This window comes from Artemia franciscana, chromosome 6 (genome assembly GCF_032884065.1).
Source record: "Artemia franciscana chromosome 6, ASM3288406v1, whole genome shotgun sequence".
Classification (NCBI taxonomy): Eukaryota; Metazoa; Arthropoda; class Branchiopoda; order Anostraca; family Artemiidae; genus Artemia; species Artemia franciscana.
In genome coordinates this window covers 2,166,478-2,182,806 of record NC_088868.1, presented here as the reverse complement: position 1 = coordinate 2,182,806, position 16,329 = coordinate 2,166,478, and the positions used below count along the sequence as shown (strand labels likewise).

General features: G+C 34.6%; 1 protein-coding gene across 1 annotated transcript in view; it reads left to right on the top strand.

Annotated features, from left to right (window-relative positions):
- The first annotated feature begins 15,100 nt into the window (after positions 1–15,100).
- The window catches only part of LOC136027901 (uncharacterized), a 69,595-nt gene continuing 68,366 nt past the window's right edge, over positions 15,101–16,329 (top strand). The window contains exon 1 of the mRNA XM_065705332.1: positions 15,101–15,376. Within this exon, the coding sequence (XP_065561404.1) occupies positions 15,243–15,376 (134 nt within the window). The 5' untranslated portion in view covers positions 15,101–15,242. The remainder of the gene's footprint in view (positions 15,377–16,329) is intronic.

Below are 16,329 nucleotides of genomic sequence, written 5' to 3'. Positions count from 1 at the left end.
TAGGATAAACATAAATTCATGATGTCAGATGGTAATTTTTTTTTTCAACGTGCAGTTTTTTCAAAATGTTATTGCTCCAACCATGATTGTGCATCCAACCACGGCTATAGAGTCATTAAATTATGAACGCTGACTCTGATTTCTTTAATTTTTGAAAATGTGACCCTGACTGTCAGTAATAATTTTCGTACTGATTTAATTTTATAGCAGAGAGAAAGGAAATTAAAAAAAATAAAATACCGATAAAAAGTCGTCAAGCTGCATATGGTCATGTGGTGAAACCGCATAGTAATTTCTCTTTTTTCAAACCTCTCTTGTGGTCAATGACCGAAACTAAAATTGACTGGGTAAAAAAAAAAAATCATTCCAAAAAAGACCCGTCACTGAGTTATGTGATCAAACTGAATATTATGGGAATTCAATCTTAAAGGATCACCCTAGCTTTTTAGCTAGTGTGGCTAAACTATTTAGAATTTATTGGATGGTCTTGCCTTAACTTTAAGAGCTTGGATAAGAGATCCAAGTAAGCCATAGAAAACTAAAAACAGATACCTACTTTCCTGGAAATCTTAGAAAACCCATTTGACTTATCCCATTTTGTGCCACACATAGAGATATTCAAATTTAGTAAAGCTTATATTATTAGAAAATGTAAATTTCTTTTTCTGTTGAACGGAGCAGAATTTTCTTTTTAAGTTCAGGAAAGGCAAGTCCCTAAGAGTATCCTAGCATACTTGCTTGGAAAACATTTAAAATAAGCTTAAAGGAAGTATAATTTGAGTAATTTGAGAGCTTTAGGAGTTCCTTTTTGTGATAACCGCCTTGATTGAAATGTAGCAGTGTTTTAACGCCACTGTGGTTTTACGCCACCATATGTTTTCCGCCACATTTTAATTCAGGTAAATCAGAATAGACATTGACATAATAACAGACTTAGTCATAGACACAGATATAGACAAAAACATAGACATAGACTAACCTAACCTGTCTATTCTGACACAACTAATCCTCTTGATGATGAAAGATTTCTTGGGTGGCGGAAAACATACGGTGGCGGGAAACCGCGGTGGCGTTTAACAGCCACACCGATTAAAAACCTATCCGACACAGGATGCATATTAATCATGATATATGTGCATTGAAATGACAGCGCTCTGCTTAACAATAAGCAGGAGATTATACGTTTTCTTTATTTGGTTTTATTTTAAAATAGTCTCTCATTAGTTTTTCGAACTTTTGACTCATTTAAGATCACATATCAATTGCTACCAAAACTGCGTTGGAAATCCTTGCGCTGGGAAAATTCACTAATTGGTCCTTTGTCTTTGAGACGGTTAGCCGACTCTTTGACTCGCAAAATTAATTCTTAAGTCATTGACTCCCCTTTAAATAGAGTAACTAAACTGAATATGAGCTGAATTATCATTTTCACACTTTTACTGATTTAAATGAGCGAACAATCAATTTCAGTGAGGCAAATGACCCCTGTGACTAGTTCTAAATGTATACCGAGCACTGGCACGTACGCAGAGGGGGTCTTCGGGCCCGGAACCCCCCCCCCCCCCGAAATTTTGTGAAATGTTTAATTTCCCCATGGTTTCTTGGGATTTTTGGCAAAAGTTGGACATTTATTAAGAATCTAGATAAATGTATGAAGCCTTTCTTGGGGGATTTTACAGCATGCAATTATCCGGTCAAGTCACTGCCCAATAATTAACCCATTTTCTGTCTAACTTTTTACCCTCTTCGAAGTAATTAGCAATTGTACTGTTATTTTTTTTTTTTGTTAAGAGAGTTTTCTTTCCACAGCAGAATGGAATTATCCTTGATATTAGGGCGTTTTGTCCCCCTTTTCAGGATAAAGTACAGCTTTTAATGGATCAATTTCGGAAACTATCATTTTTCATTAAAGTCTACGTTTTTGCAATAGAGTAACTATCCCCAACAGCACCCATATTGCACTACCCTAAAATTTCCCTTTCAGTGGGATATAATAGATTAATCACTGGTTCTAAGTCGCTATGAACATAACCTGAGCCTAAAACTTTTGAGGCTTCAGTCCTCTTCCCCCCATCCGCTACGATACTACAGATTAAAGTTAATCTATATTTTCCGATATACGTACTTTCTGCATTACTAAATAAAAACAAGAGCTAAGAGCTCATATGGCACTTGTGACGAGGCAACAAGAGCTAAGAGCCAAGAGCTCGTATGATATGAGCTAAAAAAAAATTCTAAGAACCAATAGATTGATTTAAAAGGAAAATCAGAGGCTTAATGCCGGTCAGGATTTAAAATAAGAGCTCTGAGTCACGATGTCCTTCTAAACATCAAAATTCATTAAGATCCGATCACCCACTCTTATAAATACCTCATTTTTTCTAATTTTTCCTCACCCTTTAGCCCCCCAGATGGTCGAATCTGGGAAAATGACTCTATCAAGTCAATTTGTGCAGCTCCCTGACACGCCTACCAATTTGCATCGTCTTAGCACGTCCAGAAGTGCCAACCTCGCCAAAGCACTAACCCCTCCCCCCCCCAAAAGAGAGCAAATCCAGTACGGTTACGGCAATCACGTATCTACGACATTTACTTATTCTATCCACCAAGCTTCATCCCGATTCCTCCACTCTAAGAGTTTTCCAATATTTCCGATACCCCCCTCCAACTCCCCCATCAACACATCTGGTTGGGATTTGAAATAAGAGGTCTGAAATGAGAGGTCACCCGTTCTTAAGTTAAAACTACCTCAATATTTCTAATTCTTCCAAATTAACACACACACACACCCCCTCCAGCTCCTCCAAAGAGAATGGATTATATCAATCACGTATCTAGAACTCGTGCTTATTCTTCCCATCAAGTTTCATCCCGATCTCTCCACTATAAGCGTTTTCCAAGATTTCTGTTTCCCTCCTACAACCCCCTATGTCCCTGGATCCAATTCGAGTCGAAAATGGGTCATCTGAGACATAAGATCCTTCTATATATCAAGTTTCATTAAGATCCGATCACCTATTCGTAAGATAAAAATACCCCACTTTTCATGTTTTCTAAGAATTCCGGTTTCCCCCTCCAACTCCCCCCAATGTCGCCGGTCTGGTCGGAATTTAAAATAAGAGCTTGAAAGCATAAGATCCTTCTAAATATCAAATTTCATTAAGATCTGGTCACCCGTTCGTAAGCTACAAATACCTCATTTTTCCGAATTACCCCCCCCTCCAACTCCACCAAAGAGAGCGGATCCAGTCCGGTTCTGTCAGTCACATATCTTAGACTTGTTTTTATTCTGCCCATCCAGTTTCATCCTGATCTCTCCGCTTTAAGTATTTTCTAAGATTTCCGGTCCCCCCCAACTGCCCCCAATGACGCTGGATCCGGTTGAAATTTAAAATAAGAGATCTCAATCGGATAGAAAAAATTGACACCTAGACTTTGAAAATTACTTCCTTTTTGCATCTTTGTGTTTGTAATCTTTGTTTAAAAAAAGCGAAATATAACAAATTAAACAAATTTTTTTGTAAAACTAAATGGGATCTTAATTTCATTTAGATCCCATCTCCCGTTCGTAAGTTAGAAATATTTCATTTTTTCTATTCTTCCGAATTAACCGGCCCTTCACTCCCCCCAGATGGTCAAATCGGGAAAAGACTATTTCTAATTTAATCTTGTCCGGTCCTTGATATGCCTGCCAAATTTCATCGTCCTAGCTTACCTGGAAGTGCCTAAAGTAGCAAAACTGGGACAGACAGACAGACAGACATACCGACAGAATTTGCGATCGCTATATGTCACTTGGCTAATATCAAGTGCCATAAAAAGCGAAATATAGCAAATTACACAAAAAAATTTTTTATGTCTGAAATTCCTTTCACCAAGCGAAGCTCAGTCTCCTATTGCTGAATGTTGAAACTGATAACAATAGATGAAGATTATGGGTTGGTACCAGCTAGATGCAATCATAAAACGTCTAAATTGTTAGAAAAATATATGTATCTACTGTTTGGATTCACTTTATCCTAGTTGCAGCAGACATCTCGTACAGCTTGCTTGATGCAGGCTTGATACAGACTTGATACTCGTACAGCTTGCTTGATGCAGGCTTGATACAGGCTTGATACTCGTACAGCTTGCTTGATGCAGGCTTGATACAGGCTTGATACTCGTACAGCTTGCTTGATGCAGGCTTGATACTCGTACAGCTTGCTTAATGCAGGCTTGATACAGGCTTGATACTCGTACAGCTTGCTTGATGCAGGCTTGATACTCGTACAGCTTGCTTGATGCAGGCTTGATACAGGCTTGATACTCGTACAGCTTGCTTGATGCAGACTTGATACAGGCTTGATACTCGTACAGCTTGCTTGATACAGGCTTGATACTCGTACAGCTTGCTTGATGCAGTCTTGATACAGCTTGCTGATGCAGAGATAAAGGTCACACAAGTTGCGCTGGTGTTACGTGAAATGCGACTAATGTGAGTAATAATCCTCAGTACATCTATGTCGATTTTTTTTTTTTTGAGCTGGTTAAAAGAAATATTTAGAAAAGCTAAAATAGCCAAAAGTCAGCTGTCAGCATAGTATGGTATATAGAGACAGTTCTATATTTATGGATTAGTATGGATTTCTATATTAGGATTAGATCTATATTTATGGATTAGTATGTGAATCTGAAAGTTTAGGAAATGGACGTTATCAGTGCTTATACGCGTTTCAACTACAAATAAATAAAAAACTAGTTTTTTTTTAACTGAAAGTAAGGAGTGACATTAAAACTTAAAACGAACAGATATTACTCCGTATATGAAATGGGTTGTCCCCTCCGCAATACCTCGCTTTTTGCGTTAAAGTTTTTAATTGTTTTAAAAAGTAGAATTGTGGCAAAGAGTCAAACTTTAGCGTAAAGAGCGAGGGATTACGGAGGGGACAACCCATTTCATATACGGAGTAATTTCTGTTCGTCTTAAACTTAATGTTGCTCCTTACGTTCAGTTATAAAAACTAGTTTTTTTTTTATTTAATTTCTGAATGTTTTTGAATTAATGCATGTTTGATTTTGAGTCTCCGCACATAAATTATTAAAATTAAATTTGCATATTAATATTTTTTTTTGGCTAAATGGATTTCTTTTAATTTTGATCAGACCATTTTGAGAAATAAGGGGTGGGGAAGGAGGCCTAGTTGCCCTCCAATTTTTCGGTTACTTAAAAAGGCAACTAGAACTTTTATTTTTTATCGAACGTTTTTATTAGTAAAATTATAAGTAACTTAAGAATTAACTTACGTAACAAACTATTATTCTTTTATATTATTATTATGTATCTGAGGGAGTTTGTCCCCTCGTTAATACCTCGCTCTTTACACTAAATCTTAAGTTTTGTCCCGATTCTTTAAGAATAACCCCTGAATGAGAAAGGCCGTAGAATAAATAGTTGAAATTACTAAAAATACTTTAGCATAAAGAGCGATGTATTTATCTCCTCCTAAATACCTCGCTCTTTATGCTAAAGTATTTTTAGAACCCCTCATATGAGTAATAATCTCTGTTCGTTTTAAGTTTTAATGCTACTCCTTAGATTCAATTGAAAAAACTTTTTCATGTTTTTTTTCATTGTTTTTTTTTATAGTAATGCTAGAAAATCCCGCGCCCTTTTAATTGAATTTCTCTTTCCCCATGACATATCAGTAGAATTTTCATTAAAAAGTGACAGTTTAAAATTGTTACTTAAAATTTAAAAGTGACAAGTTAAAAATCATTAAACATGACATTAAAAAGTAGAATTGTGGCAACGAGTCAAACTTCAGCGTAAAGAGCGAGGGATTGAACGAAATTTGCATATTTATTTTTGTTTGGCTAAATGGCTTTTTCATAGTTTTGATCGAATGATTTTGAGAAAAAAAGAGCGGGGAAGGAGGCCTAGTTGCCCTCCAATTTTTCGGTTACATAAAAAGGCAACTATAACTTTTAATTTTTAACGAATGTTTTTATTAGTGAAAAATATACGCAGGCTAACTTAAGAATTAACTTACGTAATAAACTTTTATATTCTTATTATTTATATGAGGGAGTTTGTACCCTCGTTAATACCTCGCTCTTTACACTAAATCGTAAGTTTTGTTCCAATTCTTTAAGAATGACCCCTGAATAAGAAAGGCCATAGAGTAAATAGTTGAAATTACTAAAAATACTTAAGCATAAAGAGCGAGGTATTTATCTCCTCCTTAATACTTCGCTCTTTATGCTAAAGTATTTTTAGAACCCCTCATACGCGTAATAATCTCTGTTCGTTTTAAGTTTCAATGATACTCCTTATTTTCAATTGAAAAAAGACTTTTTCATGTTTAGTTTTTCATTGTTTTTTTTATAGTAATTTTAGAAAATCCTGCGCCCTTTTCATTGAATTTTTCTTCCCCCATGACATATTTCTCCAAGGAAAGATCCTCCCACATAGCCCCCTCCCCTCAACCCTACCCCCAAAACCGAAAAAATCCCCCTGAAAACGTCTGTACACTTCCCAATAACCATTATTATATGTAAACACTGGTCAAAGTTTGTAACTTGCAGCCCCTCTCCCAGGGACTGTGGGGGAGTAAGTCATTCCCAAAGAGTTATTATGGTTTTAGACTATGTGGAACAAAATGGCTATCTCAAAATTTTGATCCGTTGACTTTGGATAAAAAATGAGCGCGGGAGGGGGCCTAGGTGCCCTCCTTTTTTCGGTCACTTAAAAAGGGCACTAGAACTTTTAATTTCCGTCAGAATGAGCCCTCTTGCGACATTATAGGACCACTTGGTCGATACGATGACTCCCGGGAAAAAAAAAAACAACAAAAAAAAACAACAAATAAATACGCACCCGTGATCTGTCTTCTGGCAAAAAATACGAAATTCCACATTTTTGTAGATAGGAGCTTGACATTTTTTCTGTAGGGTTTTCTGATACGCTGAATGCGATGGTGTGATTGACGTTAAGATTCCATGACTTTTAGGGGGTGTTTCCCCCTATTTTCCAAAATAAGGCAAATTTTCTCAGGCTCGTAACTTTTTATGACAAAGACTAAATTTGATGAAACTTAAATATTTAAAATCAGCATAAAAATCTGATTCTTTTGATGTATCTTTTAGCATCAAAATTCCGTTTTTTAGAGTTTCGTTTACTATTCAGCCGGGTCGCTCCTTGCTACAGTTCGTTACCACGAACTGTTTGATAAGAGAATCTGGAACTGTATTGAATTTAGCTTTAAATATTTGAAAGGAAATAATTAAAACATTAAATGGTTCCAGGTGCTGACCCCTCCCCTCCCTAGTAACTTCTACGACTAAACTACAACTGATTTGACCTATCTAGCTGAAATACGAATATTATTATAACAAATTCTGTCTTGTTCTCTTTTTCAATTATTCCTTTTTCTATTTTTCAATGAAAAAATTCTTGTTTTCAAGGATTTCTTGTTTTTCAGTGATTCAATTTCTGTCCTACTTGCATACATAGAAGGTGTGTTCATATCCATTTTTGAAAGTTTTGAAACAAGAATTTATTTTCCTTGAACTGATAAATTCTAAGAAGTAAAAGATCCTAGGGGGGGACCAATCTGAACCAACTGCAAGTATAGTATTTTCTTGCAATTTTGCTTTTAACTAATCTCATCTTTTACGTAATGATTAGATGTTGAATGTAGTATATTTGTATAAATATTAATGTGGAACATTTTAGAAGGAATAGTATACCACTGTTTTTTTCTATTAAAAACAAGGGTGGATATATATATATATATATATATATATATATATATATATATATATATATATATATATATATATATATATATATATATATATATATATATATATATATATATATATATATACTCATGTATAGTATACTTTGAGTATACTCATATGCTCAAAGTAAAGAACGAAGCTGAAACTTGAAACAAGCAATAATTTTAAAGTAACCCAATATTGTTTTTCTTCAAATTATTGGGAAGAGGAAATTGTCCCCTTTCTTCCTCCCCTCAAACGACGCCACCGCTTATCTGTGTCGTCTTTTCCTCCAGTGATTTTCCCGGTTACCCTTCAATCGCTTTTGACTAATAGAAAGTACAATGAAACTTTCAGTTTTCACGAATGAGTCCCTCCGAATTTGTTACAACTCCTTCCATAGAAGCCTGTCCTCTTTCCTTCCTGGAGGAAAACTTTTCCTCTTGTGAATGCGTTTTGTGTCAGCTTTTTGGGTTGGAACTGTCCTCCTGGACCTAAGGTTACCACATGTTACCACTCGCACCGTACTGTGAATCGTCCTTTTTATTTTTGTCACCCTTTTTCGTATATGGGATATAAAAGTTGCTCAATGAAAATAATGCTAATATGGTGCGCAATCATGGGACAACATACGAATCAACCTTGATATCCAATGATTTTGCTTATATCCAAGTAGATATGTAATTTTACTGTCCAAAAGTAAGGACTATTAATCATCGCTGTCATACCCAAAGACCGCAACAAAAATGTTTAATCTCCTGCGATAATTGCCAAAAAAGGCTTATTAAGCTTTTCTCAAAGGAAGGATCAGTAGGGTAAAGTATTTTCTCTCACCATGTGCTCGAACTTCACTAAAGACACCAACATTAAAGCCATGAGTTTTTTTTTAGCTCTATGAAGCTCATGAGGTCAAAATAATATCATTATTTGATATAAGATGTGCGAAATATTGTCAAACAACAAACATTTAGACTGAGAATACAAAATTGTATCGTTTTAATATTATAAATACGACAGTATGTTACAATGAATAAAATTTGCATTTGATTTTTGTAAGTTGTTAACATACCCGTCCCCTTTGGGCTGCTATGTGTTTCAGCAAGGATGAACAATATTTTTCAAACATACGATTGCCTATTCATTATATGTTGGCTCCAAAATTGTTGAAATGGCCTGAGTGGTTCCAGAAATGGCCGAGATAGGCAATGTCCTCCCCCTGGGAAAAAGAAAAACTCCGTAACCTAGGCTCATGTGTATTTGTTCTTCTTCGTCCGTGGGTTAAAAAAACCAAGTTATTTTTACAATAATATGCCATTACCTATTAACCCATTCAATGCGCTTGGCAACACACCTATTCATTTAGAATTGTCTCTTTGAAAATTTACCTCCCCCTCTCCCGCCCACCGTGAATAATTTCTAGCAACATCATGGATTTTTTTGTCGGTATCTGGTGACCTTGAGAATTCTAAGAGTCTATTCTAGGGTTGCCACCACGGTCAGTTCTTAAAGTGCTAAAAATTGCCCAAATTTGCGGGTACACAGCGATTTTTAGTGTTATAGTAAAAAATTACTTTAATAGTACTAAAATAGTGCCAAATTAGCACTTTTAAGTTATTTTAGCACTATTTTTGCATCCCTGAGCTCTTGTTATAGTGCTAAACATAATAAAAAAAAGGGTAAAATTCTAGTTGATTGACTTTTGGCTATCTTGGAAAGGGGTTAGGTTAGGAAAATAAAACTTTCAGGGATAATTTTAAAGGCTAAAGTTTGTCCTGGGAAGGTATTTTGAAGGACCCACCTCCACTTCTTCTCCCTCTAGACGTCCCTGACCTTTGATGACCTTTAAAAATATGTATGTTATAAAAGTGAAACCTTGCAAATAGATCTTCTGCTTGAATGAAGTACAACAAAATTGCTTTCAGCTTCACAACTTGGCTCAATTCCAATTTATAAGGTTTTAAAGATATGCAAATACATTTCCTAAATTTTGAAAAGAAAAAAACATTGATATGGATCAGAATTCCACTCAAATAACAGGAATTGTATTTTCAGAACTAAAGGGAGAAAAAAGGCAACTGGTAACCGAAAATTAAGGTAAAATGTTGTTTTGCCAAAATTTCACATCAAAATACCTTCCCGGGACATACTTTAGCCTTTAGACCCATCCTTGAAAGTTTCATTTTCCTAACCTAACCCCTTTCCGAGTTAGCTAAAAGTCAAACAACTAGAATTTTACCAAAAAAAAAGTGCTAAACCAGAACTTTTGTCCTAGAGGTGGCAACCCTGCTCCCTTCTATTAAGTACAGTTATTGCTGCTCAGCGCCAATCCACAGGGTTTATTCAATTTTTGCACCCCTGAGGTCTTGCTATTGTAAGTAAGTATTTATTTGTGAGTAAACCAAACAAGGTATTTCACACTATATGCTAAACTAAAACTACATGACATAAAAAAAAAAAAAAAAAAAAAAAAAAAAAAAAAAAAAAAAAAAAAAAAAAAAAAAAAAAAAAAAAAAACACTAATCCAATCTTAATGTCACAGATGAAGAAGAATGATTACACAATCAATGATCACCAACTACGAAATTTCTAATCTCCCAGTTCTTTTTAAAAAAAACAATAACAAGGTTTCTAACATCCTTATTACTGACTACCAAATTCAAACTAAAAGGAAAGCTAAGACCTAGTTCAGATAGGCACAAAGACAAAAACATTCTCTGGGTATAATATAAAGGACAATCAAATAAAAGATGGCTGCAAGTTTCAAGCATTTGGCAACAGTGGCACAAGCTAGAAGGAACTTTACCAATTCTATGGAGGAAACCATTACGACGACAATGGCCGGTAATAAATTGTGTCAACTGGTGTCTTTCTATCGTGCTAAACATAATAAAAAAGTGCTCAAGCAGAACTTTTGTCCTAGAGATGGCAACCCTGCTCCCTTCTATTAAGTACAGATTACTGCTGTTGAATGGAAGCAGGGTCTTTTGTCCATACTACAATAGACCTTAAGGAAATACCTTCTTTATGTAATTTTCGTAAACCACAAAATTTTACACAAAAGCTACCATCGCCTCTTACATACCCCACCCCCTCCTTATAAACACACAACCATACTTCAGAAAAGTTTAGAGGAAAGTAAGTCAAAATCAACAGGGTTTATTCAATTTCTGCATCCCTGAGGTCTTGCTATCGTGCTAAACATAATAAAAAAAGGTGCTAAAATAGAGCTTTTGTCCTACAGGTGGCAACCCTGCTCCCTTCTATTAAGTACAGATTACTGCTGCTCAGCACTAACATCTCCTCCTCGTAGGGATATAATGGGAAATCCATAGTTAAAATCAGCGTTGATTGATCTGTTCAGTTTGAAGTCAAACTTTATATAGTGTCAATGATTTTATCCTTTTCACTGCTGGGGATTTCAGCCTATATAGAAATCCCTCTAGAATATTACATGGTATTAATTTATAACCATTTGTATTTGAAAGCTTCTCATCGATACAAATATTAATAAACCCATCAAGAAAATAACGAAAAATCTTACACACTAGAAATAAATTTGCTAAGCTTTCCATTTCCATTTGCTAGTCTTTATTACCTAGTAATTAATTATTCTATAGGTATAAATGATATAAATAATAATATATATAAGAGATGAAAGCACTGCTAGAAGTAGATTATCTTCTTTGTTTTTTGATCATCTACATTTCTTTATCATCTTTGGCATATTCATCTCGTTTTCATAAAAGTCCTTCTATGCTGCTCATTTAAGATCAGGTGCTTCTTAGTCATCTGAAAAGAGAAAAGGAAATAAAGAAAAAAAAAAATGAAAATGTCTGGGGAAAGAAGAAATACAGCTGCCCTGGTGAATTGATGCTTAAATGAGTCATCAATAGTTAGAGTAAAGTGGAAAAAATATTACTTTCATACCAATGGTATGGTTGGATATAGACTTATGGCCTGTAAAGCAATGACACAAGACATACAAAAACTCTGTAAAGCATTAAACTATTCTATTAGAACATAGAGGAAAAGTTATTTTGCCTTAATATTTATGTTTTTGATAGTTTAGTGGACCTCAAATGGATCCAAGGTGTTGGTTTTGTTTTATGCGATACTCGTCAAGTGGTTTTAGTTTCTTTTTATTTTGTCTTTTTTGAAGTGTAATCCCGTACCGATCGAAATGCAGGGCAATTGATTTTTTTTTTCTTTTCCTTTTTTTCTTTTTTATTTTCCTCTCTTTTTTGGTATTGTTTTTATTTGTATTTGTACTGGGGTTGTAAGCTCAAACAAGCTTTGCTTCTGGTCATTGGTCTGTTTTGTTTTGTTTATTTATATTAATAAACTTATCTTCCTCTTTCTCTCTAAAAAAAAATAAAAAAATAAAAAAAATGAAGAATGAAGAACGGGTTGAAAAAATAGGCATAAAAAAAGAGAGAGAAAGAACATGCACAGTACCAATGTAACAAATATAATAATGATTAATAATCAGGTACCGGCAAGTCTTGGCTTAACGCAGTTTTATCTTAATAAAACAAATACAAAAATGTGGAAAATAAGCATTGTTCTCGAAAAGCGCTTGCATTGCTCTATAGTAGCTTTTATGACCATTTAATGCTATTCCTGTTTGGTATTTCACCTATCCTGAAAAAAAGGGATCTGGCTGAATTGCGTATATGCGTCAAGGTGGGTTCAGTATTTGTATCCACTGTTTGCTGTCCATGCTCTCTCTTTCTCTTGTCTTGCTCTCTCTTTTGTCTTGTGATTTGGTAATTTTCTCTTATATTGCATATGCGGATGATATACTTCTTTTAAGCCGTCCTAGATCTAGCCTCTCGAATTCCATATCATCTATTTCAAAACATTTCCAAAGTGTTGGCCTGTCATTGAATATCGTTAAGCGTGATTGCCTAGTCTTTAGTGCAAAGTCTATGCCCAATTCTCGTTATTCGGGTTCAGAGACGCCAAGCGGATTAGTTCCCGCCCTCGTTCCTCAGCATCATCAATATTTTATCACTGAATATCCCCCCATCAGACCACACCAAAGTATACACTGTTCAAAGAGTATTTTGTAGTAGATTGAAGCATCTTCTTCTTTCCAACTAAAGTTGGGATGGATGAACCTTATGTTGCGAGTATAAATAAATAGTTTATAAATAGTCCAATTATTTGTCAACAAAAATGATGATGGTGAAGTTGGGGGGGGACTAACGATAAAAGCTCCGCGAGGAGCGCTGAACCGGTCTAAGGCCAATTGTCTTCCGTGTTCAACTTCTCTGTCCGAAAATTTTCTCCGTCATTCTCCGTCAAGAAAATAATTCGGTATTTTGGGGCTTCTGGCATTATTACCCCTTTGCGGAAGTTAGGCTCAAAATTGGAAAAGGATTATTTTTTTTCTCTTGGCCCCTTCCACCCTTTAATTCGTGTATTTAGTCGTTAGTTTTCACCTGTTTTCATTTTAAAGTTGTGTTATCTTTTAGAGGTTCTTTCGTTAGTTGATTAGTGGTTGTGTTGTATAAGTTTTATCTCTGATATAGTTGTTTTATTTTTCTTTCATTATTTCTTATTTATTCCACTTGTCTTGTATTTTAGAGGGTTAAAAATAGATTATTATCGGAATACTTTTAACTTTAAGCATAGTTTACTAGACTATTGCATTGCAACAGTTTTAATGCAAAATAAGGTAGTCCCTTTTTTTGACTCGTACCTTATAACTATTGGCTAAAGTAGACAGTGTTGGCAAAAGGACTTGAAGACCATTACCAAATGGTTTGGTTTTCCCACACGTACACTGGAAACATTCCGGTAGGAGGGGTGCAACTTAAAAACTGTATGTAAAACTAAATGATATATAACTAAATCTCGAAAATCTAAGGGAAAGGACCGTCCCACCTTTTACCATTAGTTATATAAAATACATAGAAAGATACAGAAAATGTTAAATTAGGTTTTTAATAGCCTCCTCTGAATTAAAATAAGATGAATTAAATGAATTAAAACTCTGTTATGACGGGATCTGATGTTGCTTCGTACCCAATCGTTTAATTCGCCTGCACGCAAAATGGTCACTCAATACGTGCAGTCTGCTAAGTCCAATTAAAAGTAGCCTAGATCGATATTATGTTTTAGTTATCTAACATAACTGCGGTAAGGGAAGATAATCGAAATCTATAAACAAATTATTATGGTTTCTACCATAAATGTGGTTAAATCAATAACATAAGACATCTATTTGTATAACAAGAGTATGGGAAATCGATAAAGTTGGAAAATCGATTTTGTCTCAGGTAATTGAAGAAGAAACCCCAAAAAAATCTTTTGATTCTTTATTCACACAGTTAAAAAAAACAATCTTGTAAAAAAAATTATGCTTTGTATTGCTTTGAAAATAGAAAATTGATTAAATTCAATGTAACTAATCAAAAACTACGAGCCTGAGGGAATTTACCTGACTTTTGAAATAGGTAGATATGCCCCCAAAAATTCAAACAGTTTTATTGAAAATCACACCATCAGAGTCAGCATATCAGATAACCCGGCTGATGAGGTAGAAAAATTGGATGAATGTCCTAGAAGGTCGGGATAGGGCTCGTTCGAACGGAAATCAAAAGTTCTAGCTTCTTTTTTAATTGACCAAAAAGTTTGGAGGGCAATTAGTTCCCCTCTTACGCCCTTGTGATAAGCATTTAGTAGTCGTAGAGCTGTGGTAAGAGCAGTAAACATACCGTATCCATTTGTGTATCCCATGTTCTACCAAAGAATATCAGAAATTAATTAGAGAGAAATCTCCAGTTCGTCTTCAGGGGAAAGAGATTTTCATACACAAAATTATGTTCAGATCAGAGGCGGCTTTAGGGGATGGACAGAGGGGCACTTGCCTCGTGGACAGAAATATTAAGGGTGAAAAATTTCAAATAAAAAATCTAACGGTTATTATCATTTTTTAGCTTTTTATTTTCATTTTTTTTAAATAAAGTAGAGAGCGAAGTAAATAAATGAAAATAACAAATTAATACAACGCTAATTAATTAATGAAATAAAAATTAGTTAAAAATAATTATACAATAATAATAATTAAAATAGTTCACTCCGTTAATAGTGATTAAATAAACTAAATAATAAATAAATTGAAGTTAATTAGTATTTAATCAACTGAAAATAACTTTGCCAATAAATGAACACTTTGTTGAAATTTGGTCTGAAAATTTTGTGGGTGACAGGGGCGGGGCGCTAATCAAGGTTTTGCTCCGGTGCAAGAGAGGCCATAACTACCATTGGTTTAGATTATATTTATTCTTAATCATAACATATGAGTATGTGAATTATGTTAAAATTATATTCTCCGGCATTTCAACATTTATATTGTTTTCTAGGGGGGAGAACTAGTGCAATCCAATGCATGTTTTACGCCAATTCCTGTTTTTGAAACTAACGCCAATAATTATATACAAGGCTTTGAGTGTACAAACCAATCAACTGCAATGTCTTCTGGAATCAATGATTTCAGCTATTGTATTATATCGAGTGAAAAATCACCATTTTCCCAAAGTGACGGGAGTCAACTACAAACTCAAACGGGTCAAAGCCAAGCTCCCTTGTCAAAAGAGCAGATTAGGTAAGTGAAGATGTTTTTTTAACTTATACACAAAGTCATACCCAATAGAGGTATAAAAATACCCAAAAAGAAACAGAAAATTTACTTATTAAAAAAATGTATGACTCAAAACTTTTAGTTCCCTTTAATTGATTAAAATTTCATTTATAAGAGCGAGACAGGGTTTTGTTCCTTTTTGAGACTAAAAAACTCTTACTACCAAATTTGATATAGCAATGACAGGTAACAATGCCTTCCCTTTCTAATATTTGCTTAAGGAATACTGTGGTTTATTAAAAAATCTATTTCATTGGGTGATTCAGCTATACCTGTATCTAGAAGAAATTCTCGTTTGCCACATTTTTTTCAAAAATCCCTCAAAGAGAAACTTTGAAGTTTTTGGTGCCAAAATGCATATTGTGACGTTTCTAACCCTCTACCCCTCCCCCAAAAAAACGGAATTGCTCCCTGCCTCTGCGCTTGCATATGCCTTAGGAATTTTCCCTCCCCACTTCTAATTTATTGATTACAAAAGCTGTAACGAAATGCCAAACAGTTTTACACTTTTGGTTTTTTAAGGGGGAAGAGGGCAAAGAGAGGGTGAAACTATCCAGAGCAGAAAACAATATTAGTCCAAAATGATGTGAATCAAGCTAGAGCCTAAACGAGCTTATACCCGGCTCCTTTGTCAAAAGATCAGATTAGGTAAGTCAATATAATTTAGAAGTCTTAGCAATAAAACAATTATTGATGTTGTAACTTTCTAGTTTTATAAAGTCCATTTTTCTGCTTATTTGTTTTCTATTTTTTGAAAAAAGAATTTAGGTGATAGATTGTATTCATAAAAATATACGAGTAATATGAATCTGCTATTGTATGTTGCTTTTCCTAAAGAAAATTCAAGAGAGAAAGTGATATTATATTTAGTATTACTAATATCAACTCACTGCAATACTAGGCTATCTGATACCAAC